This window comes from Protomyctophum parallelum (genome assembly GCF_964188405.1).
Source record: "Protomyctophum parallelum genome assembly, chromosome: 11".
Lineage (NCBI taxonomy): Eukaryota > Metazoa > Chordata > Actinopteri > Myctophiformes > Myctophidae > Protomyctophum > Protomyctophum parallelum.
In genome coordinates, this window is record NC_139707.1 from 45,093,624 (window position 1) to 45,117,363 (window position 23,740).

Sequence of the window (23,740 nt, forward strand, 5' to 3'; positions counted from 1 at the left end):
CAGTCGACCTCGGGGTAATCTAAGCGGTGGATATTGCTCTTTGTCTTCATGTCTTTATGTAAATTGTCTTTATGTTCTTTGTGTTGTGTTCAATGTGTGTACATGTGTTCTGCATACTTGGTTGCTGTGTCGCCGGACACATTTCAGTGTGAACATTATCACTTCAGTGAGTGTACATTTCAGAGGGAGGAAAAGAAGAAAGAGTGGGCAGAAAAAAAAGGAAAGACAACGACAAAAATCAAGAAACGAAAGTATTTTACAGTATTGCTGAGTGGAACAAAAACAAACTGCTCTCAGTGGGGCAATATGTACTATCCAGTTGTTCCAAATTTGAAGTCTAGTTCTTAGGATGTATGTTCATTTTTCCATACGATCTTCCGTACGATCTTCTTAAACCATATCTTCCATCTATCTAGATCACTGAGGTCAGCTAAACAAATGCTCCCCGTCATCCCTATGAGGCAAAGGTGTGAGAGAAGAGGGCACTATGTCGTGGCGCTGTCATTGGACCCAGAAAAACCCATAGCCCCATAGAAGTCCATGTATTTGGGCCCAACTTCACCTAGACTGTATTACCTTAATAAACATGGTCATGAATACTTTATGCTTCCAGTCACTAGTTTAAAGTCTCATTTCTAATGTCATAATATTCTTTTTGGAAAAGTATGGTCCCATTTATAAAAAAAATGACCATAAAGTCGCGCATGTTCTGAGGGGCGTGGCTACCGTTACAGTCTATGATCAGGATTCCCCACCACTTGAGTCAAAATAAAAACCAACGGAGAAGAAGGGGGAAGTCCCGCCTCGTTGTCTGGGCCAGCCAATGGGCCAGCTGGGCCCAAACGGATCTAGAAAGATGGCGATGTACAATTCAAGGACTGACGGGCTGTTAGACCCGCGGAACGCTTTGTCCATATTTTTTACAGTCTATGGTCCAACCCAGTGCCTGGTAACCTGTTGCTCTAGAACCACTCAGCTGGCGCCAGTGTGATGGTTCTGCCCAGAATGTTAGTTTAGTTTAGTTCATTCGCACAATAAAAACAGTACAAAAACAAAGGTATACCATCAATAAAAGAGAAGTGTGTGTGTGTGTGCAGGTGAGAAAAGAAACCCAGCTTATATGTGGTTCTCGCCCAAAATAATATACAAATAGTAAGACAAGGTAATCAAACATAGGTATGGAAAATAACAAAAACAACAAGTGTGTGTGTGTGTTTGTTACAGAGTGAAGATGAGGAGTTGGCAATAAGTATGTGTGAATTCCAGAGTAAAGAACCTCTGACTTTTATGGAGAACTGGCAAAGAGCTTTAGCTATTGAAAAATAGCAGATCTACAAGCTCATAGCGCGCCACCGAGTGGCGCGCTACGAGCTTGTAGGTCTGCTATTTTTGAAAAATCGAAAGAACGACTGACATAGAAACATAGCTTTTGTCTGAAAACTGTCATTTTCAAACAGACATTTTTGGAATCTGATCTCAGGTAAAAATGGGTTAAATACCTCCGCCCCTCCTTTCTCCCCCCCCCCCCACCCCACCCCAGAGGACTATAATGTCCATACTGGACCAGCGCCAGTTTACGTACGATCTTCTTATTTTTTTTATCTTTATTTTATTTGGAAAAAACAGTGCAGTGTAAAAACAGTATAAAAACAGTGCAGTATAAAAACAGTATAAAAACAGTGCAGTATAAAAACAGTGCAGTATAGAAAGCATTTCTCTTAGATAAAGACAAGGTTGACGTTGGCTAAGATGGGCCGGGTCAGTCAGTCAGCGGCACCAGACGAGCCGTCCGCTCCATCCATTAGCCTGTACTGTACAGCGCTCTGGTATAGTCGGTACCTTTGGACTCTTCCAGAGGCTCCATCCATTAGCCTGTACTGTACAGCGCTCTGGTATAGTCGGTACCTTTGGACTCTTCCAGAGGCTCCATCCATTAGCCTGTACTGTACAGCGCTCTGGTATAGTCGGTACCTTTGGACTCTTCCAGAGGCTCCATCCATTAGCCTGTACTGTACAGCGCTCTGGTATAGTCGGTACCTTTGGACTCTTCCAGAGGCTCCATCCATTAGCCTGTACTGTACAGCGCTCTGGTATAGTCGGTACCTTTGGACTCTTCCAGAGGCTCCATCCATTAGCCTGTACTGTACAGCGCTCTGGTATAGTCGGTACCTTTGGACTCTTCCAGAGGCTCCATCCATTAGCCTGTACTGTACAGCGCTCTGGTATAGTCGGTACCTTTGGACTCTTCCAGAGGCTCCATCCATTAGCCTGTACTGTACAGCGCTCTGGGTATCGTCAGTACCTTTGGACTCTTCCAGAGGCTCCATCCATTAGCCTGTACTGTACAGCGCTCTGGGTACAGTCAGTACCTTTGGACTCTTCCAGAGGTGATAATCTGCCAAGCCATCCAGCCAAGATAAATCCATACAATAAACGGAACCTTTTATAGGAGCTGTTTATCGACTACATCCTGTGTGTGTCGGCAGCTTTTTAGTCGACGCCGCGGCAAAGCAGGCTCGTCTCCAACCATTAACCCATTCTGACCTGAGATCAGATTCTAAAAAATGTCAGTCGTTCTTTGATTTTTCAAAAATAGCAGACCTACAAGCTCGTAGCGCGCCACTCAGTGGCGCGATATGAGCTTGTAGATCTGCTATTTTTCAATAGCTAAAGCATAACATAATGCTGACACCAAAATGGGTTCCCGTTCAGAATGGGTTAAATAAATCACACCCGTGTAAAACTGAGCGGTGGAACTATGCTTTTATCGCTGCGACCGAAAGGTTGCGTGTTCTACGATATGAAATCCTGCGTCTCGCGTCCGTCACACCGCCATATATGGTAGCCGATCCACGTGACATCAAGATCCTACTTAGACGCATGCATGCACGCACGCACGCATGCACAGCTGTAAATTGGAGACGGTGTGCCACCACTTTAAAAAAAAAAAAATCTCTGTCCGGTGGAAATCTTGGACGTTTCTTAAAATTATTGTTTTAAAATGGAGAAAATACCGATCTAAAAGCTCTGCCATATGTTTCACTATAATAACACTCTTGTATATATGATAAATAAAAGTAGAACATTAATTTATGAAGAGAAGTCCAAAAAATAAATAAAAGGAAACTTGAGATACTGCATGGCTTCTGCGCGACAGCGAGGATAAGTTAACCCATTCTGAACGGGCGCCCATTTTGGTGTCAGCATCATGTTGTGCTTTAGCTATTGAAAAATAGCAGATCTACAAGCTCGTATCGCGCCACCGAGTGGCGCGATACGAGCTTGTAGGTCTGCTATTTTTGAAAAATCGAAGAGCGACCGACATTTCTAGAATCTGATCTCAGGTCAGAATGGGTTAATCAGACCAGTGTGTGTCCAGTGGAAACCTTCGTATGAATCTGATCTCAGGTCAGAATGGGTTAAAAAAAAAAAAATCCATGGGTACATATGGGCCAATCATAAGGCAGCAGGGCATGGCAGTCATTCCCACAACAGAGTATATTTGAAGGATTATGGTCCCGATCATGTTCTCTGTCCTGGAAGGCTTCATATTCCTCCTCCCATAACTGTACCGGTAGAGTAGCCCTGATTAACCCATTCTGACCTGAGATCAGATTCATACGAGGTTTCCACTGGACACACGCTGGTCTGACGAACCCATTCTGACCTGAGATCAGATTAAAAAAATGTCAGTCGTTCTTCGATTTTTCAAAAAATAGCAGACCTACAAGCTCGTATCGCGCCACTCGGTGGCGCGATATGAGCTTGTAGATCTGCTATTTTTCAATAGCTAAAGCACGACATGATGCCAACACCAAAATGGGTGCCCGGTCAGAATGGGTTAAAGTGATAATCATAATGAACGGATCGGCTGGAAATTCTCAGCCAGAAGGCTTTCATTGCACATTAAATAGAGGGATTAGGCTGGTCCCAGTTGAATCTGCCTCCCGACGTGGGTAAATATCAGCCATGCTTTTACATTAAAAACGCTGTGTGCAAAAAGGATTGCTGAAGCGCTCCATGATTTGTTTTGGCACAGTGGTGGGCTGGCTGAAAACCCAATGTCTTATTATGAGGGGGGATTTATTTTATTCTTATTATTTACGTTTTTTTCAAGTTGATGAAAAGCCAAAAAGCTGTATTGAGTTTTTGAAATGTGTGGGGGAACATTTTCTGCATGGGTATTTTATTGTTTTTCCCCCGAAAATAATGTAAAGCTACCTCCACATGAGCACCGACGGTCGACCGTAGCGAGCTTGTAATAATAATAATAATAATAATCTTTATTGTCCCGAAGGATATTCATCTTCACATTTCTGTTCAACACCAACAACAAAAACAGCACATAGTACAGAAAAACATAACACCAAGACAAAAAAACATGAGTTCCCCACTGTGTACAGAACCATCCTATCGTTTGTTTAATGCCGCGATGGCTGAGGGGACAAAACTCCTACTGAAACTAACCCTTTCCCAGGGTAAGGTTCTGTATCTTTGTCCTGATGGCTGAGGGGACAAAACTCCTACTGAAACAGACCCTTTCCCAGGGTAAGGTTCTGTATCTTTGTCCTGATGGCTGAGGGGACAAAACTCCTACTGAAACGAACCCTTTCCCAGGGTAAGGTTCTGTATCTTTGTCCTGATGGCTGAGGGGACAAAACTCCTACTGAAACGAACCCTTCCCCAGGGTAAGGTTCTGTATCTTTGTCCTGATGGCTGAGGGGACAAAACTCCTACTGAAACAGACCCTTTCCCAGGGTAAGGTTCTGTATCTTTGTCCTGATGGCTGAGGGGACAAAACTCCTACTGAAACAGACCTTTCCCAGGGTAAGGTTCTGTATCTTTGTCCTGATGGCTGAGGGGACAAAACTCCTACTGAAACAGACCTTTCCCAGGGTAAGGTTCTGTATCTTTGTCCTGATGGCTGAGGGGACAAAACTCCTACTGAAACCGACCCTTTCCCAGGGTAAGGTTCTGTATCTTTGTCCTGATGGCTGAGGGGACAAAACTCCTACTGAAACAAACCCTTTCCCAGGGTAAGGTTCTGTATCTTTGTCCTGATGGCTGAGGGGACAAAACTCCTACTGAAACGAACCCTTTCCCAGGGTAAGGTTCTGTATCTTTGTCCTGATGGCTGAGGGGACAAAACTCCTACTGAAACGAACCCTTTCCCAGGGTAAGGTTCTGTATCTTTGTCCTGATGGCTGAGGGGACAAAACTCCTACTGAAACGAACCCTTTCCCAGGGTAAGGTTCTGTATCTTTGTCCTGATGGCTGAGGGGACAAAACTCCTACTGAAACGAACCCTTTCCCAGGGTAAGGTTCTGTATCTTTGTCCTGATGGCTGAGGGGACAAAACTCCTACTGAAACGAACCCTTTCCCAGGGTAAGGTTCTGTATCTTTGTCCTGATGGCATGAGGTTGAAGAAGCGATACAGAGGGATGATCAGTGTCACGTGATATTGAGAGGGCTAGCTGTGTGACGGCATTATTGTTCATATCAGAAAGTGTTGGTGTGGGAAGTCCGATGATCTTGGAAGCAATACGGGTAATACTGAAAAGGTTGTTTCTGTTAGGCATGGCAGGAAGACTCCCGGTGACCTGGGCCATGAGCCTACTGTAACTGTAAATATACAGTAGGCCCAGCGGTCACTTAATTATTTTGGGCTTGTTTTGAACCAGGTTTCTTAATATTTCTCTCGCAAAATATCTTTGCAACACTGATTGCTGCACAAATAACGGCACTGTAGCTCTGTATAGGCATGCAGCAGTAGAGGGACAATTTACAATTTAGACATTTAGCAGACGCTCTTAACCCATTCTGACCTGAGATCAGATTCATACGAGGTTTCCACTGGACACACACTGGTCTGATCAACCCATTCTGACCTGAGATCAGATTCATACGAGGTTTCCACTGGACACACACTGGTCTGATCAACCCATTCTGACCTGAGATCAGATTCTAAAAATGTCAGTCGTTCTTGTCGATTTTTCAAAAATAGCAGACCTACAAGCTCGTATCGCGCCACTCGGTGGCAGCTGTACAGTAAATCTGTACAGTAGCTCTGTACAGGCAGGCAGCGTTATAGAGGCATGGTACGGTATGTGTGCTGTGTGTTTCATTTTGAGTCACGCTGCAGCTCATTACCGCAAAGAAGGTTATTGATGTATCTCCATGCTAATCACAATGTTTACGGTTTATTTGACTGGAAAAGCATCTCACACACACTTCTGTTTAGCCTGCCAGCTCAGGGTTGTTAACTGGTATTAGTGTGTTTTATGTCTGCTGGGTCTAATGTGTGTATCAGGCCTCTGTGTGTCTGTCTGTCTGTCTGTCTGTCTGTCTGTCTGTGTGTCTGTGTATCTGTCTGTCTGTCTGTCTGTCTGTCTGTCTGTCTGTCTGTCTGTCTGTCTGTCTGTCTGTCTGTCTGTCTGTCTGTCTGTCTGTCTTGCTATTTTCAAAACCTGTATCTTGGAACTCAACCCCGTTCAGCCAATACTCAATCATTTACACACACACACACACACACACACACACACACACACACACACACACACACACACACACACACACACACACACACACACACACACACACACACACCCACCCCTCTGCATGACAGATTACAGTTGCTGAATATTCATGAGCTGTCCCTCGCTTCATTCATGGCATTTGATCAGGATACACACACAGAGAGAGAGAGTGAGGGGGGGGGGGGGGGGGTTGTCATTCAGAGAACTCTGCTATGTTGTCAGAAAGCTGCACAGCTGTGTGTTATTGTGTTAACTATAGCAGGGGATTGGAGGAATGTGCTGTTGCGTGATAACGTCACTTTGAATCCATGGTGACAACTGACTGACTGACAGTCAGTCTGGGCACACTTTAGCGCACAGCCGCGGACAGAAAGAAGCTGTCTTTTACGCCATTTCCCAGTTTCTAGACATGCAGCTGGTGCATGGAAAAGAAAAGAAGCTCCTCCTCCTCCGTGGCTGACTGACGCGGAGGAGAGCGTTTCCTGGAAATCTGTCCGTCGCGGCCGTCAGCCGCGGGGGTGGAGCTTCTTTTCCATCCACCAGCTGTCTTAAAAACTCGGAGATGACGTAAAACACAGCTTCTTCTGTCCGCGGCTCGACACTCAAGTCTGCCCAGACGGACTTGTCTGAGTCAATGTGAGATGCTGTGTGTTTTGATCGGTGGGGATTGGGACAGTTCCAGCTCGATATCTGAGGGCAGTGATTTTCCGTATTTTTAACGGTCATAAAAAAAATTGAGCTTCCAAACTCTCCTTCAAACGGTTGTAAAATAATACTTACAGGTGGCTGCAATTCGGAACTATGGCCGCTGTAAAAAATGTATCCAAGACCCAAAATGTGTTCTGTATATATCTTTCATTTTGATAAGTAGCCTACTCGTGTATGTATATGATGTTTTTGCATAGTATTATGTAACTGTCGCTTACTTATGTTATAATTTAGCAATTTTGGAAAAATTGTATATATATATATATATATATATGGCATATATGGCATTACGTTACCGAGTGGCGCGCTAAGAGCTTGTAGGTCTGCTATTTTTTAAAGATCGAAGAACGACTGACATATAAACATAACACCTGTGAAGGAAGTGGGCTTGTTTCTTCCCACCATGGCTGCAGTATTATGTGCATATCCATATAGAGCCTATTGTTTGTAACAAAATGCCAAACGCATAATCTAGAAATCCCCACGTAGGCCTTAAACCACAGTGGGAAAAGGAGCGCCTTTTGCATTCCAAAACCTCTATGAAATTACATGAGCCTGGCAGGTATAAGAAGAGCACTGCTGTTCACGTATACTGTATATGAAATATGAACTTCTTTCTGAGACTAAGTCACTTCTATTCAACTTCGTCCCCTAAATATGTTGTAAAATATAGATTATCCTCTGAGCTTTCGGAGACACACGCCAAAGCAATAAGGCATTAAAAGAATGAGATCTGCCTGCCATCCTTTTTAAGCCATTTTGGGCCGGAACCCCTTTTGGTGTTAGCATTATGCTATGCTTTAGCTATTGAAAAAATAGCAGATCTACAAGCTCATAGCGCGCCACCGAGTGGCGCGCTATGAGCTTGTAGATCTGCTATTTTTGAAAGATAATCGAAGAACGACTGACATAGAAACATAGCTTTTTCAGAAAACTGTCATTTTCAAACAGACATTTTTTTAGAATCTGATCTCAGGTCAGAATGGATTAAGGCAATAAAAAAAGCTGCCAGACAGGAAGGAAGGAAGAAGCTCTCTGGGCCTTATAAAATGAGTCATTATTGTGTCCACTTCCTCACAAAAGAGCCACTTTAAATCAGCGGGGGATGGTCGGCCCCTCTGCGTAATGGCCGTCCTAATTGGGGCATCATTTTTACCTTATGAAGTATAAACGGATGCTCTGAATAAAGTAATCGACCGCGGTCCGGAGCGGAGTGGGGGGCTGGGGGGATGCCAGTTCCTTATCCCATTCTGGGCGGGGGAACACCCTTTTTGGTGTTATGTTGGTGTGGTGTTATGTTATGCTTTATAGCTATTGGAAAAATAGCAGATCTACAAGCTCATAGCGCGCCACCGAGTGGCGCGCTACGAGCTTGTAGGTCTGCTATTTTTTTGAAGAATCGAAGAACGACTGACAAAAACAGCTTTTTTCAGAAAACTGTCAGGATGTAGAAGACAGTTTTTTTAGAATCTGATCTCAGGTCAGAATGGGTTAAAGGTGGTGATGAGGTCGGGGGGGGGGGGGGGGGGGAAGCGACACTTGAAGGAGATTCGTAACACATGCCGTCACGCCGCCTTGATAAATGTCCCCCGTTAAGTGGCGACAGTGGCGTTTTGTGTAATTGATGCCGTACGTACTACAGCGGTAGGTTGGTGAGATGTGACACATTTACGGTTCTGGCGTGCTGGTCAGATTGTGTTTTATGTGATCTCTCTCGCCGGGCCGCCACATGGTCTGGGGGGACGGGGGGGACGGGGGGACGGGGTGGGGGTGGGGTGGGGTGTCACCTATGTGCCCCATGAATCCTTAACACATTCTGAACGGGAACCCCTTTTGGTGGTTTTAAAGATTATGTTATTGCTTTAGCTATTGAAAAATAGCAGATCTACAAGCTCAGAGCTTGTACGTAGGTCTGCTATTTTTGAACGATCGTGAAAATGTGGGGTGCGTACGCTTTTCCGACACACCAAAGGTCAGAAGCGTGAGGACATGCGATGTGAAAATGCGATGGTCCGACATGCGCTGCTCCCGTGCTTTGCGGTTATGGTTAGGTTAGGGATTGAGGTTTCGGATCAATAGTATGTCGGAAACTATAAAGCCTGTACCCGGGAATGTAGTGCAAATGTTTGAATATACCTGTATGTTCTTTCAGAGCGAACGTTTTTTAAACAAAAATGTTTACTTCTGGAAAGGGGGTCCCTGGAACAACATATTTTCAGATGCGGGGTCGACGGCCGATTGCATGTCATTTTCGGGGGTCCTTGACATGAAATATTGAGCACCACTGATATAGAAACATGAGGTATTTCAGACACAAGACATTTAGTTTTAATTTCGACGTCAGGCCTAAATGGGTTAACCCATTCTGGGCGGGAACCCATTTTGGTGTTGGCATCATGTTATGCTTTAGCTATTGAAAAATAGCAGACCTACAAGCTCATAGCGCGCCACCGAGTGGCGCGCTATGAGCTTGTAGGTCTGCTATTTTTGAAAAATCAAAGAACCACTAACATTTTTTAGAATCTGATCTCAGGTCAGAATGAAAACTGTCAGGATGTAGAAGACATTTTTAGAATCTGATCTCAGGTCAGAATGGGTTAAGCAGCTGCTCGCTGCCGTTGTGCCCGGTCGGGGAGGGCTGCTACGGGCAGTTTGTTACGTACGACGTGGGCCTCCTTGCACCGGCGAGGCGAGCATCTGAACATCTGTTGTGTGTAAAAGAACAATGCTCTGAAGTGTAAACACATTTGCATGTGTGCATATACAGTAACGTATGTATATAGCAGGAGGTCTGGGAGAATCAGCACTTTGGAGACATTAACAATATGGGGGCGAAGAAAATGCACTTTACGTGCAGGAAATGTTGATGATAATGAAATATGTTTGTTTGTGTGTTTCATGTTGATGAAGCTATTTCTTTTTTGTTTTGTTTACCACATATGTGCACAAAGCCCCTTGGTGTTCACTTTTCTTCATGTTTGTGCATTCCTAATACATTCAGTATACACTAATAATAATAATAAATAATAAAACTTTATTTGTATAGCACCTTTCATGACATGAAGTGCAGCTCAAAGTGCTTTACAGAACAATGGAGAATAAAAGAAAAGCAAGGCAACGACATTAAAAAAACAAGCAGTAATGCAATACAGTGAGGACATGGATAACAAAAAATAAAAAAATAAATGATCAATTCAAAGCAATGTTGTAGAAGTGGGTCTTGAGCTGAGCTTTAAAAATGTCTACAGAGGCTGCCTGTCGAAGGTACAGTGGGAGCTTGTTCCATGCCGTTGGCCTGTAGAAGCAAAAAGCTGCTTCCCTGTATTTTTTAGTTGCCATTTCTTTTAGGCAAAGTGAGCAGGCCAGCAGTGGAAGACATTAGGGGGCGGTTTGGGACATATTTAGGCAGGCAGTCATGTAGATAGGAATTGAGAGCTTTATAGACAAGTAAAAGACTAGGGCATTAAGCAACTAGTCGACTAGTTTACTAGTCAACTAGTTTACTAGTCGACTAGTAAATCCACTAGTCAACCTTGCTGATACTAGTTGACTAGTTGATAAGAAAAAGGAAAAAAAGCGTTTATTTTTTATCGATTTTGTAGGCCTCAACATCAGGTAGATTATATAGTTATATGTACAAATATTTATATATATAAAAAAAACATAACATAACATAATAGGTGGTTAAACAACTACTCGACTAGCCAACTAGTCAACTAGTAAAAATGACTAGAAGTGAATGCCCTACTATTGTTTATTGTTTATTGAATGGATCCCCATTAGCTGACGCCGTGGCGACAGCTAGTCTTCCTGGGGTCCATATAAAATACATAGGCCTACATAAAATACATACGGTCGGTAATTACAAATACATTCAACAAAGGTAAATTCATGAAAATACATAACAATTTATTCTATAAAATTAATTGCAACATAATGAGAATAGCATTATGGTCACGTGGTCAGCTGTAGCAAGTGCTCCTTTAAAGGTATATTCAGTGATTTCACAAAAAAAAAAAACTTAGGTTTCATTTTTGGCTGTGGGACCCAGCCAAAAACGACCCAGTCAAAAACTAAACCTAAGGTTTTTTGACCCCCAGGGGTTAACTGGGGACAGGGAGGAACTCCTTATATGGCCAGCACACTCTATAGTAGGGAGGATTATCACAACAAAACAAAACAATAAGTGATATTTGAATTAAGTGAAATCACTGAATATACCTTTAAAGCATATTTGAAAGATAATTTATGTTGTGTTATATTAATGTGAGGTGGTAACATGTTCAAAAATGATATATTGATTGATACATAACTGTTTGTTTAAGGAGGTTCGTTTTTGGAGCAGGGAGTGACAAATGACCGAGGCTTGCAATTCTGGTGTTATGATTATGTCTGTCACTCGATTTTAATAAATGTTTGAAACAGTAATCTGGTGTCTGATTAGAAATTGTGTTTCTAACAAACATGAGGACACTGCAATGGAGTTTGTTTTTGACAGATAACCAGGACAGGCGTTTATATGCATATATTCAATATTTGTGCGAGTAGAACAATATAAGTGCCAGTCTAGCAGCTCGGTTCTGAACAAGTTGTAGTTTGTTCAGGTCTGCTTGAGTTCTACTATACTAGTTAATGTGTGTCTGTGGGGTTTGTCTCCTTGACTGAATTATGATCCAGCTACCACTTTATTTTGACGTGAGAGCTACTTTCAAAATGATCAAGATCTATACCCACCCCAAACAAATATTAGCCCATTGCTGAAAATAGTTTAAATATGCATACCTGAGTCCAGGAAGGAAGTGAGCCCGGCCAGTGTCCATGACATCATGGAGCCCATGGACACTTTTAACCCATTCTGACCTGAGATCAGATTCTAAAAAATGTCAGTCGTTCTTCGATTTTTCAAAAATAGCAGACCTACAAGCTCGTATCGCGCCACTCGGTGGCTCGATATGAGCTTGTAGATCTGCTATTTTTCAATAGCTAAAGCATAACATGATGCTAACACCAAAAGGGGTCCCCGTTCAGAATGGGATAAATACTTAAATATGTAAAAACACATATTATTACCCACATAAAAACCCCATGAAAGTGTTCCTTCTTGTCTCCCAAACACCACTAAAGATCTGGTTTGCAAAAGGGATGAAGTGGCCCTTTAATAAATGTGCATGATGTCACCGCTGTAAGCAGGAAGTGAGGGCTTGCAGTTGGTTGGCAGCATTTTGACTTGGCAGCATGTCTCCTGTGTTTCTTCACTGTTCAAGTTGTTTCACTAAAACATTAATTCAGCCCAATGGAACTGTGCTGGACTTCAGCTCAGATTAATTACTGCACAGACCAGCGCTCCATCAACAGAGTGAGACTGAGCAGAGAGTGAGAGTGGTTTTGTAAGATAGATTTCCCTCAGTTTGCAATGTAATTGCTCTGTGTACACATTCTATTCCCTTTTTATATATATTATATATATATATATTATATATATATATATATATATATATATATAATTATTTCACTTTTCCTTTGGCTATTAACCCATTCTGACCTGAGATCAGATTCTAAAAATGTTTTCTACATCCTGACAGATTTCTGAAAGCTATGTTTCTATGTCAGTCGTTCTTCGATTTTTCAAAAATAGCAGACCTACGAGTGGCGCGCTACGAGCTTGTAGATCTGCTATTTTTCAATAGCTAAAGCATAACGTGATGCTAACACCAAAAAGGGGTTCCCCCACCCATTCAGGACGGGAACCCCTTTTGGTGTTTCATGTTATACTTTGGCTATTGGAAATAGCAGATCTACAAGCTCACAGTGAAGCACCGACTGCCGCACTGCAAGCTTGTAGATCTGCTATTTTAGAAAAAATGTGGCGCAAATCTTTGAATATATATATATTCTTTCAGAGCGAACATTTTAACTCAAAGCTTTGCGTCTGGGGGCGTCCCTGGAACAACGTATTTTGAGATTGGGGTCCGGGTAGATTGTAGGCCAATTAGCCTACATATAGTTCTGGGGCTCCTTTACATGAAAAAGGTTGAGCACCACTGACATGGAATCAGTGTAATAGAGAGATAGCCAGCACCGCTGGTCTAAATGGTTTAACCCATTTTGACCTGAGATCAGATTAGAAAATGACAGTTTTCTGACAAAGCTATGTTTCTATGTCAGTCGTTCTTAGATTTTTCAAAAATAGCAGACCTACAAGCTCATAGCGCGCCACTCGGTGGCGCGCTATGAGCTTGTAGATCTGCTATTTTTCAGTAGCTAAAGCATAACATAATGCTAACACCAAAAAGGGGTTAAACATATGTTTTATCATGCTAATAAAGCCCTTTGATTTTAAATTAAATTGTGGACAGAGAGGAACATTAGTGACTTCATCCCCCAGGCAGGAGGAAGTCACTATAATGTTGCTCTGGAGAGGGATGTCTGGAACACTCTGGTGGAGTTGTTGCCCCCCGCGACCCGACTACGGATAAGCGCTTGACGATGGATGGATGGATGGAGAGAGAGAGAGGGAGTCAGAGGCTATTTCACCCTCACACACATCTGAATGCTGACAGATTCTGCTGTTGGCTGTATCTGTCCGCGAGAACACTTGTATACCGGGCCTCAACAAGGCTGATTGATGCATTTGCAAACGCTCGTGTTATTTACAATTGTAGTTAATAGCCAAACAATATAAATCTCTTTTCTCCGTTGCTTCTTTCTCTCTGTTCTCAGGTGCGAGGGAGGTGGTGATCCGGTGTCCCCTCAATCACATACAGTGCATCGGCTCCAGGAAATGCATCCACTTCAACAAGCTGTGCAACGGGGCGAGAGACTGCGACGACGGCTACGACGAGGGAGTCCACTGTCGAGGTAAGGAGACTGACCCACCGTGGATGGACTCACAGGGTTCTGATCAGTCGCAGTGTTGTTTTTGAGTGGTGCAAACACTCCAAGGAACAGCCATGTCCGTGTTCACCTATGTGTTGTTCATCTATGTGTTGGTTCACCTATGTGACGTTAATGAGCACCAGTATGACTATTAGTACCAGTAGGGGCGCTGTTGTGCCAGAAACAGAGAGAGAGAGACAGTGCTGCACTGTTGCCTGCTAATGAGAGAGAGAGAGAGAGAGAGATAGAGGAGGAGGAGGGGTGGGGGAGAGAGAGAGGGGAGTTGCACCACTCAATTCACACGGGTGTGATTTTTGGCAGTACATTTCTATTTTAGTTTTAGTCATTTAGTCTCTTGAATAGTTTTCACTTAGTTTTAGTCACCAGGAATGTGTTGGCGTTAGTTTAGTTTTAGTCGACTAAATGTTGTGAGATTTTAGTCGACTGAAATGTATTTCAGCGGGCATTGATGCCGTCATAACGTCTGATTTTACACTCGGTGAAAATAGCAGATCTACAAGCTCACAACGTTGTGAGCTTGTAGATCGGCTATTTTCAGCATGCAACTAAATGTATAATGACTTATACTGGATCTCTTGTTCACTACTAACTAGTTTACCGGTAGTCTAGTTTTTATTTGTTGACGAAATTGTCAGTATATTATTTAGTCTTAGTTTTAGTCATCGTTCCACAGAACACAGCACGTCGTGAAAATAGCTGATCTACAAGCTCTAGATGTAGGCTATTTTCCACTATTAATTAGTGAAGACCAATTATATGAACTTAAATATTAGGTTGGTGAAAGATGGGTGAAGTGGTCCTCATTAAGTGCTTAACAATAGAGTTTGTTATATTAGGAAACTGGCCTCAGTGGGATTTAGCTGCTGTGTGAAGAATGGATTCACTCAAACGGGTTCATCATCCTTTTATCTTATCTCGGCGTCCATAACAGCAAATTGGGCTGTTTGTGTAGCCTGGCATGCATGACCAGACTATATCACTGCCTGGATAATAGTCTACGCAGCCCCAGTTCTGGAGTCTGGAATCTCCTGTGTGGAACATTCGTTCGTTTGTGTGTTTGTTCATTGATTAATTGATTCGTTCATTCGTTCATTGATTCATTGATTGATTGATTGATTGATTGATTCCTTCATTCATTCATTCATCCATTCATTCATTCATTCATTCATTCATTCATTCATTCATGCATGCTGGGTCCTGATTGGTCCCCCACAACTTTGGGGGTAGGAAAACTTGGACTGTCGCGGCCGCGGATTTATTTATTTCCCAAATGGTCTAAAAATGAGTTATTTAGCATACTTATTTAGCATACTTTTACCAATGAATTAGCCTATACACAGACAACGACTGATCGATATGGGTCTTTTCTGGAGTCAGTGTGTAGTCTCACTAGTCAGTGTAGATTACCCGGCGGTGTTGCTGCCCCTCCCGGGAGTCCCGGCTCATGGCTCTTCACAGACGGCACAGACTCAGAGACAGCAGTCACTCCGATGAACGTGTCAGTGTTGCTGCAGTGGTGTGAACCATGCGGGCACTGGTGGTGCTGAGTTCTGACAGCCGACTCACAGCTTCTTCTTCTGAATTACTTTATCTTTGCCTTGAAAAATCCATTTTGCGTTTTGCTGTTTCCCAAAACAAACCAGCGCGCGCTACTGTTTGCTACAAAGCGACTGGAAGGACGAGGTTTACAGACATACCAATAGTAGCCAATCATATGCTGATTAGGCCAGTTGCTGTAGTGTATAGCCTACCCGATCAGCGATCACCAGGGAGCAGCGACAACACACACACACACACACACACACACGCCTTCTATATAATGCTGCGCACATGTATTATATATATTTAAAAAAATACCCAGCATAATTTTTGGGAAGGCTAAGCCTTCCCTAGCCTTACACACCCGCCGCCTATTAGTTTTCTGCAGAACCTGTCCCTCATGTCATGACTCATGTGCCGACCAAATTTTGGTTGGCAAAAAAAGTGCAACCGAGCGCTCAATGTTAAAAAGCCCAGCTGCTGCACGGGGTGGGTTTCCTCATCACGAATCAACGGGTCCAACCACTAGGGCCGAGTGCTTCAACGCTTGAGACAGAGCCTCACTGCGGGTCTTGGGTCTAATTGGTTGCCAAAGTAACAGCCACTCAGGCTGCCTGCCTTGCCTGTCAGTGCAGGTGAGCTGGTCACAGCAGGGTACCTGCAGCGCCAGGTGTTGTGTTGTACAAGCCCGTACTCTAAGCTACAGTACCAGAAGCTGCTGTGTGGACACCAGCTGGCTCGTCTGATGTGGCAACACACCTACTTAGCGAGTACTAGCCCAGTCTACGGTGTTGCCATCTCTGCTCGTTATAAGCAACTTTGGGTGTAAAGTCGCTTGTGAATATTGGTGGTTGCGTGCATTTTTTTTTTGAACGTTTCCAAAATGTACTTTTTTTATTTGTGTTTGCTTCCTAATGTTGTTTAAACCTGCAGTCATAGAGCACCGAAGTCAGACGTCACTTTCAGTAGAGGGCGTCAGTCCCCAGGTTCATGTATTTTTTTAGTTGCATTGAAATCGCCATAGGAGGATTTTTTGATTGCTTCATATAAGAACTGTGTTTGAAAAATAAACATGTCACCCCGGCCGCTTCACTCATATGGATATGAAGAATCAACTGACTGAGAGAAAACGCCAATGTTACTGCTACTGAATTAGTCACATTTTCACTAGAAGCAGACTGTATCATATATGAGTGACTGACTGTTGCAAACGAGACAGAGACACCTCCCTGACAATAACGCCGAGACAGCTTGTTTATTTTTGGACCACAACGCTTATAGTAGACGATATTAAGATCACCCCATGTTATTCTCCATAGAGAAATTACTTCCGCGAACCAGGGGAATGGAAGGGATGAGCGAGTTACGTCAGGACTTTAGAACCAGGGGAATCGAAGGGATGAGCGAGTTACGTCAGGACTTTAGAACCAGGGGAATCGAAGGGATGAGCGAGTGACGTCAGGACTTTAGAACCAGGGGAATCGAAGGGATGAGCGAGTGACGTCAGGACTTTAGAACCAGGGGAATCGAAGGGATGAGCGAGTGACGTCAGGACTTTAGAACCAGGGGAATCGGAGGGATGAGCGAGTTACGTCAGGACTTCGGTGCTCTATTCTCATGAATCAAACGTTTTCATGTCAAGGGCCCCCACATTAACATATCAGAAAATGTTCTGTTCCAGGGACCTCCATACAAGATCTGTGTATTGGAATGTCTGATGCAAATGTAATACTGGAACATATCCATATCAGACTAAACTCTACAGCAGAATAATCTAAAACTTATTTTACTGTCTGTCTGAACTAGATATAGATATTATATTGATATTTAATTTGATTAGATATATGTGATATAGTTATGTGATAATATATGTAGTTAACTTTTTTCTTTGGTGAAGAAACCACTCCGATGTCAACCTTCGGTTGATATCACAATTTGTCTATTTAAAAAGATATTTCAAGATTATGATATTTTAACCCATTCTGAACGGGAACCCATTTTGGTGTTAGCGTCATGTTATGCTTTAGCTATTGAAAAATAGCAGACCTACAAGCTCATATCGCGCCACCGAGTGGCGCGATATGAGCTTGTAGGTCTGCTATTTTTGAAAAATCGAAGAACGACTGACATTTTTAGAATCTGATCTCGGGTCAGAATGGGTTAATCAGACCCAGTGTGTGTCCAGTGGAAACCTCGTATGAATCTGATCTCAGGTCAGAATGGGTTAAATAGCTAATGCAGTATACAGTATACAGCCTACAGTATAATGGGGTCAACATTGTTCAGCTGATTTTGATGCTAAACTACAGTAAGTCTAAGTATAAGGCAGTTGATATTGATGCGTCTATAGTCAGTTATTTTTTGGGGCTCGTTTTCATAGACGTGTCTGCTTGTCTCTCTCAGAAAACCTGGCAACATGGCCAGTGTATAATAGCCCCTGTCTGCCGGTGACCTTTATTGGCCCGCAAGACAGTTCAAACTCACGCTGCGTGTGTGCTGCGTGTGTGTGTGTGTGTGTGTGTGTGTGTGTGTGTGTGTGTGTGTGTGTGTGTGTGTGTGTGTGTGTGTGTGTGTGTGTGTGTGTGTGTGTGTGTGTGTGTGTGTGTGTGTGTGTGTGTGTGTGTGTGTGTGTGTGTGTGTGTGTGTGTGTGTGTGTGTGTGTGTGTGTGTGTGTGTGTGTGTGTGTGTGTGTGTGTGTGTGTGTGTGTGTGTGTGTGTGTGTGTGTGTGTGTGCGTGTGCGTGTGCGTGTGTGTGTGCGTGTGTGTGTGGGCGTGCATGCGTGAGATGCGAGATGGCGTGAGACCTTGGCCTCCTCTGCTTATGCTGTTTGAAACGAGTCCAAGTTTGTGTGCATTGGCACCAGGGCAGAAAATGGACTGCTCCCAATGTCGGCGTGCTGCCTCCCAATACAATAATGCTTTTGCATTTGATGAATTGCCGTTGGTGGGCTGCCTAGGAGAAGAGGAGATTCGCAGAGATTAAATTAATATTGATCTCCCGAGTGGGCGGACATTATAACAGCGTGATATAAGTCTGTTTGAGTTTTAACCCATTTTCGCCGGGAGCCCCTTTCAGTGTTAGCATTATGCTATGCTTTAGCTATTGAAAAATAGCAGATCTACAAGCTCGTAGCGCGCCACCGAGTGGCGCGCTACGAGCTTGTAGGTCTGCTATTTTAGAAAAATCAAAGAACGACTGACATAGAAACATAGCTTTTTCAGAAAACTGTCCGGATGTAGAAGACACTTTTTTAAATCTGATCTCAGGTCAAAATAGGTTAAAATGGATCATTTAAATGTATGTTTTTTCTTGGTGGGGGTATCTAACACCCATTTAATTAATGGAGTCTTGATTAATTCTCTGTTGGGTTGGTTTGTAAATCCTTTTCGGCAGGTGGTGCAATAATGCCAAGTTCTGGTCGAGCACGCTCTGATTTGAACTGTGTATGACGGCATTGATGGGTTGAGTAACCGACCTGTAGGCCTATCTGAAATTCTGTGGTTGGATTTAGCACTATAACTCCATCCATGCTTGTCCTTGCACAGCACAGATATGTGTGGTTATCTTATCTATTATTTACAAAAATAGATCCATTGCCTCGATCATGCACTGTACTCGGAGTCATGACCAATTGACCACTGTACTTAACCCATTTTGACCTGGGAACGATTCTACAAATGTCTTCAGTTTTCTCGAAAAACCCCATGTTTCTGTGTCAGTAGTTCTCAAACATTTTCATGTCAAGGACTCCCAAAATAATATGTAATTGGCCCACCGACCCCCATCTGAACATATGTTGTCTCAGGGACCTCCCAGAAGCAAAGATTTGAGTTAAAAACATTTACTCTGAAAGGATATATATACTGTATATTCAAAGATTTGCTATTACATTTTCACGATTTTTCAAAAATAGCAGACCTACAAGCTCGTAGCGCGGCACTCGGTGCCGCGCTATGAGCTTGTAGATCTGCTATTTTTCAATAGCTAAAGTATAACATAATACTTTAAAACACCAACAGGGTTTAATATGTAAATAGTTTGAGTATTACTTTCCCTGAGTATTTGTGTGACTTGGATGGATGACTTTCACACCACAATGTTGTACTTTTGACTCCATTACATTTCTAGTAAGGGAAATTAATGAACCGCTGACTGTAAGCTGTATTTCAAATATAGTGAAAATACATAATATAATATAGTCGTACAACAATGCTGTGCAAAACTAGAGAAAATAGCCTAGATCTATAATAGCTCACAGCTGTAGTGCATTGCATCGTGCTGCGTTGTGAGCTCATAGATAAGATTATTTCCGCTATTTTGAACGCTAGTATTTTGAGTGAAAGTGGTTAATTGTGTCTGTCGGTTTCTACACATGAATCGATGGAAAGCTTGCGACTAAATTATAACTACATTGGATCCATTGGAACTCAAGTCATTTGTTTTCCTTTTTATCGATATCAATGGACCCCAACCCCCCATTCCCTGTAAGAAAACACAAGGGGAGAGAGACTGAGGGGGGGAGGGGGGAATTGGCAGACTGTCTGTAGGGAGAAAAACGCCTTCCATCTTCAGGTGAAAAATAATGCCTTTTATTGTTGATCAAGGCAACACTTCAGTCTTCAACAGGGTCTGACAATCAATCAGGCTGGCGTTCAAATACATTCCGACCATTGAATAATAATACACAAATCATCAGAGGATGCCTTATAGTAAGGGCATTTTATCAGGTATTTGACCAATCTGGGAACTAAATCGTTACCAATACATTTCTTCACCAATGTGTTTCTATAGGTGTCTAATAACATGTACTAAAAGTTTGAAATTCAACTCCTGTGGGAAATTGAGTTATTAGCATAATATGTGACCATACCCATAACATCCTATATAAAGAAAAAAAGTCCAAATTTCATCATTCTTTCAGTAGCATGTGACATATGAAACTAGGGGGTTTTCATGATTCTGAATCCATTCCAAGCATTAGTTTTGCACAAAAAACACTCCTTGGGAGGAAAACGGCCATAGCCGTCATCAAAAACGTGATGAGGTCAGCACATTTGGTCAATTGGATATGGCCTAATTTAGCCCAAGGAGTGTTTTTTGTGCAAAACTAATGCTTGGAATGGATTCAGAATCATGAAAAACCCCTAGTTTCATATGTCACATTCTACTTAAAGAATGATAAAATTGGCCTTATATAGGATGTTATGGGTATGGTCACATATTATGCTAATAACTGAATTTCCCACAGGAGTTGAATTTCAAACTTTTAGTACATGTTATTAGACACATTTAGAAACACATTGGTGAAGAAATTTCTTGGTAACGATTTAGTTCCCAGATTTTCATAGATTTCGCTTACTATTAACATCCACAGCAGACGTCATTGTACTGTATATGCAGATCAATCCGTAGAAATAATAACGTAATGCATAATGCAACGTGACCAAACAAACAACAATGCCCAGTCATCACAATGTTCGAAATCAAAGAAATCATTCTGGGCCTGTAAATGTAGTATAGCTTTGTAGAGCAGGTGTGGGCAACTGGCGGCCCCGGGGGGCCACATGCCCTCAGGTTAATGTCAAAATAGAATACTGATATTATTTTGGTTTCTGCTGTTACTATTCCACAACATATAAACATGTAATTGTTGCTGTTATTACTTCAGTCTAAATTAGTAGCTCATTGCTTCAACACAAGTATAATTAAAGGCATTTGAAATTACATAGAAATGTTAATTTTCACGATTCCAATTCCGATTCCAAAAATAGCAAAAATTCAAGATTTCAGTTTGAATGAAAGTTGCCCACCCCTGTTGCAGAGTGACGATCCAGAGAGCCGCTCTCGTTGGAGGCGGCCATTTCTCTAATCTATCACCGTCTCTAATATCATTAGGGATTACTTTATAAGACTACAGCGCTGAGGGAGGAGGGGCTCTCATGTCCCTTTTCACTATAGTGAACAGCCATAGAGCACCGAATGTCTGTATGTGATTTATTTTACACATCCTGACTGGGTTGTGTTTTTTCCCCCCATTCTGAACTCCCATATACCTTTTTATATCGAGTCATTCACTAGTAAGAGACCACACCTTCGCTCAAGTTTAACAGTTTATTGAAACAGAATGAGATTAACCCATTTTGATCAGATTCTAAAAAATGTCTTCTACATCCTGACAGTTTTCTGAAAAAGCCATGTTTCTATGTCAGTCGTTCTTCGATTTTTCTAAAATAGCAGACCTACAAGCTCATAGTGCGCCACTCGGTGGCGCACTATGAGCTTGTAGACATAACATAATGTATAACATAAAGCATAACATAATGCTAACACCAAAAGGGGTTTCCGCCCAAAATGGGTTTTAATGCGGAATGGAGTGAGGAACTCAAGGTAGGGCGATTCTCAGGGTGTACGGGGGCGTAGTCTCTGGAGCTGACGGCCATCTTGGCTCTACTCGGGATGAGCGGTTGGTCGTCGCTGCTCCGTCACTGCCCCCCCTCCCCCCCTGGATTCCTAGAGAATCGAGAGTTTGGGGTGGAGGAGGATGGCAAAATTTGAAAAATAGCAAAAAGAATAGCCGATCTACAAGTGCAGTACTCGCAACCCATGTTTGGTCTGTCGTGGAGCAGAACAAACAACTTGGTTGAGAGATCGCAGGTGGTGATTTTGCACCAGGGATTGGCCCGGGTGATATAATGAAAGGCAGGTGAGTTTGATAAGGAGGGAGGAGTGGTTGATAAGGAGGGAGGATATGATATGATATGATATAGTACTTTATTGTCAGTTGTTGCCAGTTAACACAAAGAACAAGACAATTTACATACATAAAGACATGAAGACAAGTGCAATATCCACTGCTTAGATGGCTACTACAACTCCTGATTAAGCCTCAAGGTCGACTGGTGGACAAAGGACCTCTTTAGTCTGACCTTATTGTATGCTGGTACACCATATCTCCTTCCTGAAGGCAGCAACCTATACTCTCCATACAACACATGCTTAGCATTAGAGGTGATATTCCTTGCTAACCTTAGGATGCTGTTATCATACGTGGATGTATAAAGTTTCTGAATGGCTGTCGAAGGGCCTCTTGTCTGAGCAAGACCCTTGACCCCTACAGCCCACCCCCAGCCCTCCATCCCTATTATGCCCACAGACCAGAGGGACCTTCAGTGTCTTTCAGGCCAAGGCAGAAGGAGGTAGGATGTTGTCCGCACACCAAGGACCCCTTAGCCCAGAGAGATAAAGCAGGGGAGCCTCCACCTCCACCTCCACCCACTACTGTGTCAAACTGTGTTGCAGAGTGAACTTTTCCATAGATTTCATGGACTTGTTTGACACCACCGCATTGTTGTCTCAATGTTTCTTTCCTATTTGTTTGTTTGCACATTTTCTTTTCTATTGACCCATTTTTGGACTGAGGCCGATTCTTAAAAAGCACTCCAAATCCTGACCTAAGCGACCTAAAACTACAAATATTTATATAGCAGCATCAAAGTATTTTTTTTTTTAATACTGTACAGAACACCTAAAGGGGTGTCACCGCCCGGAATGGGTTAATACTGTGCGTTTGTATTTTTGGATATTTACAGTAGTACTCATGACTTTAGGCCATTTCTTTATAGTATAAAACTCTTCACCGACAATAACCAAGCTTGTAAATCTGCTAATTTTTCGCTCTGGGGGAAAAAAATGAAATGGGATAAAAAAAAAAATCAAACAAAGATTTAGCTGCCCCCGCCCCTGTAGTAACTCTGAGGACTGTTAAATTCATCCAACAAGACAGATTAATTAATTATGAGATAACGAGAGTTATATGTCATGAGACATTTTCTTTTCTTTCTTTTATGAGCCGAAGCTTAGCCGGTCTTACACCTTATTTATTATACTTACTATTATACTGTCTTCCCATCTCGCCGTACTCTGAAAAGCCACCTCTTCAGACTCCACCATGGCCCGTAGCACTTGCCCTAGCCTAGCCCCTTAGATAGCACTTTATGTAGACTTCGATAGTATTTTAGACAGACTCGTAGCTCGTTACGTAGCTCGTTACGTAGACGG

General features: G+C 42.7%; 1 protein-coding gene across 1 annotated transcript in view; it reads left to right on the forward strand.

Moving 5' to 3' along the window:
• The window catches only part of LOC310867033 (low-density lipoprotein receptor-related protein 1B-like), a gene marked incomplete at its 5' end in the record, with an annotated part of 569,593 nt that overhangs the window by 46,688 nt on the left and 499,165 nt on the right, over positions 1-23,740 (forward strand). The window contains 1 exon segment of the mRNA XM_083776826.1: positions 13,966-14,103. Within this exon segment, the coding sequence (XP_083632952.1) occupies positions 13,966-14,103 (138 nt within the window).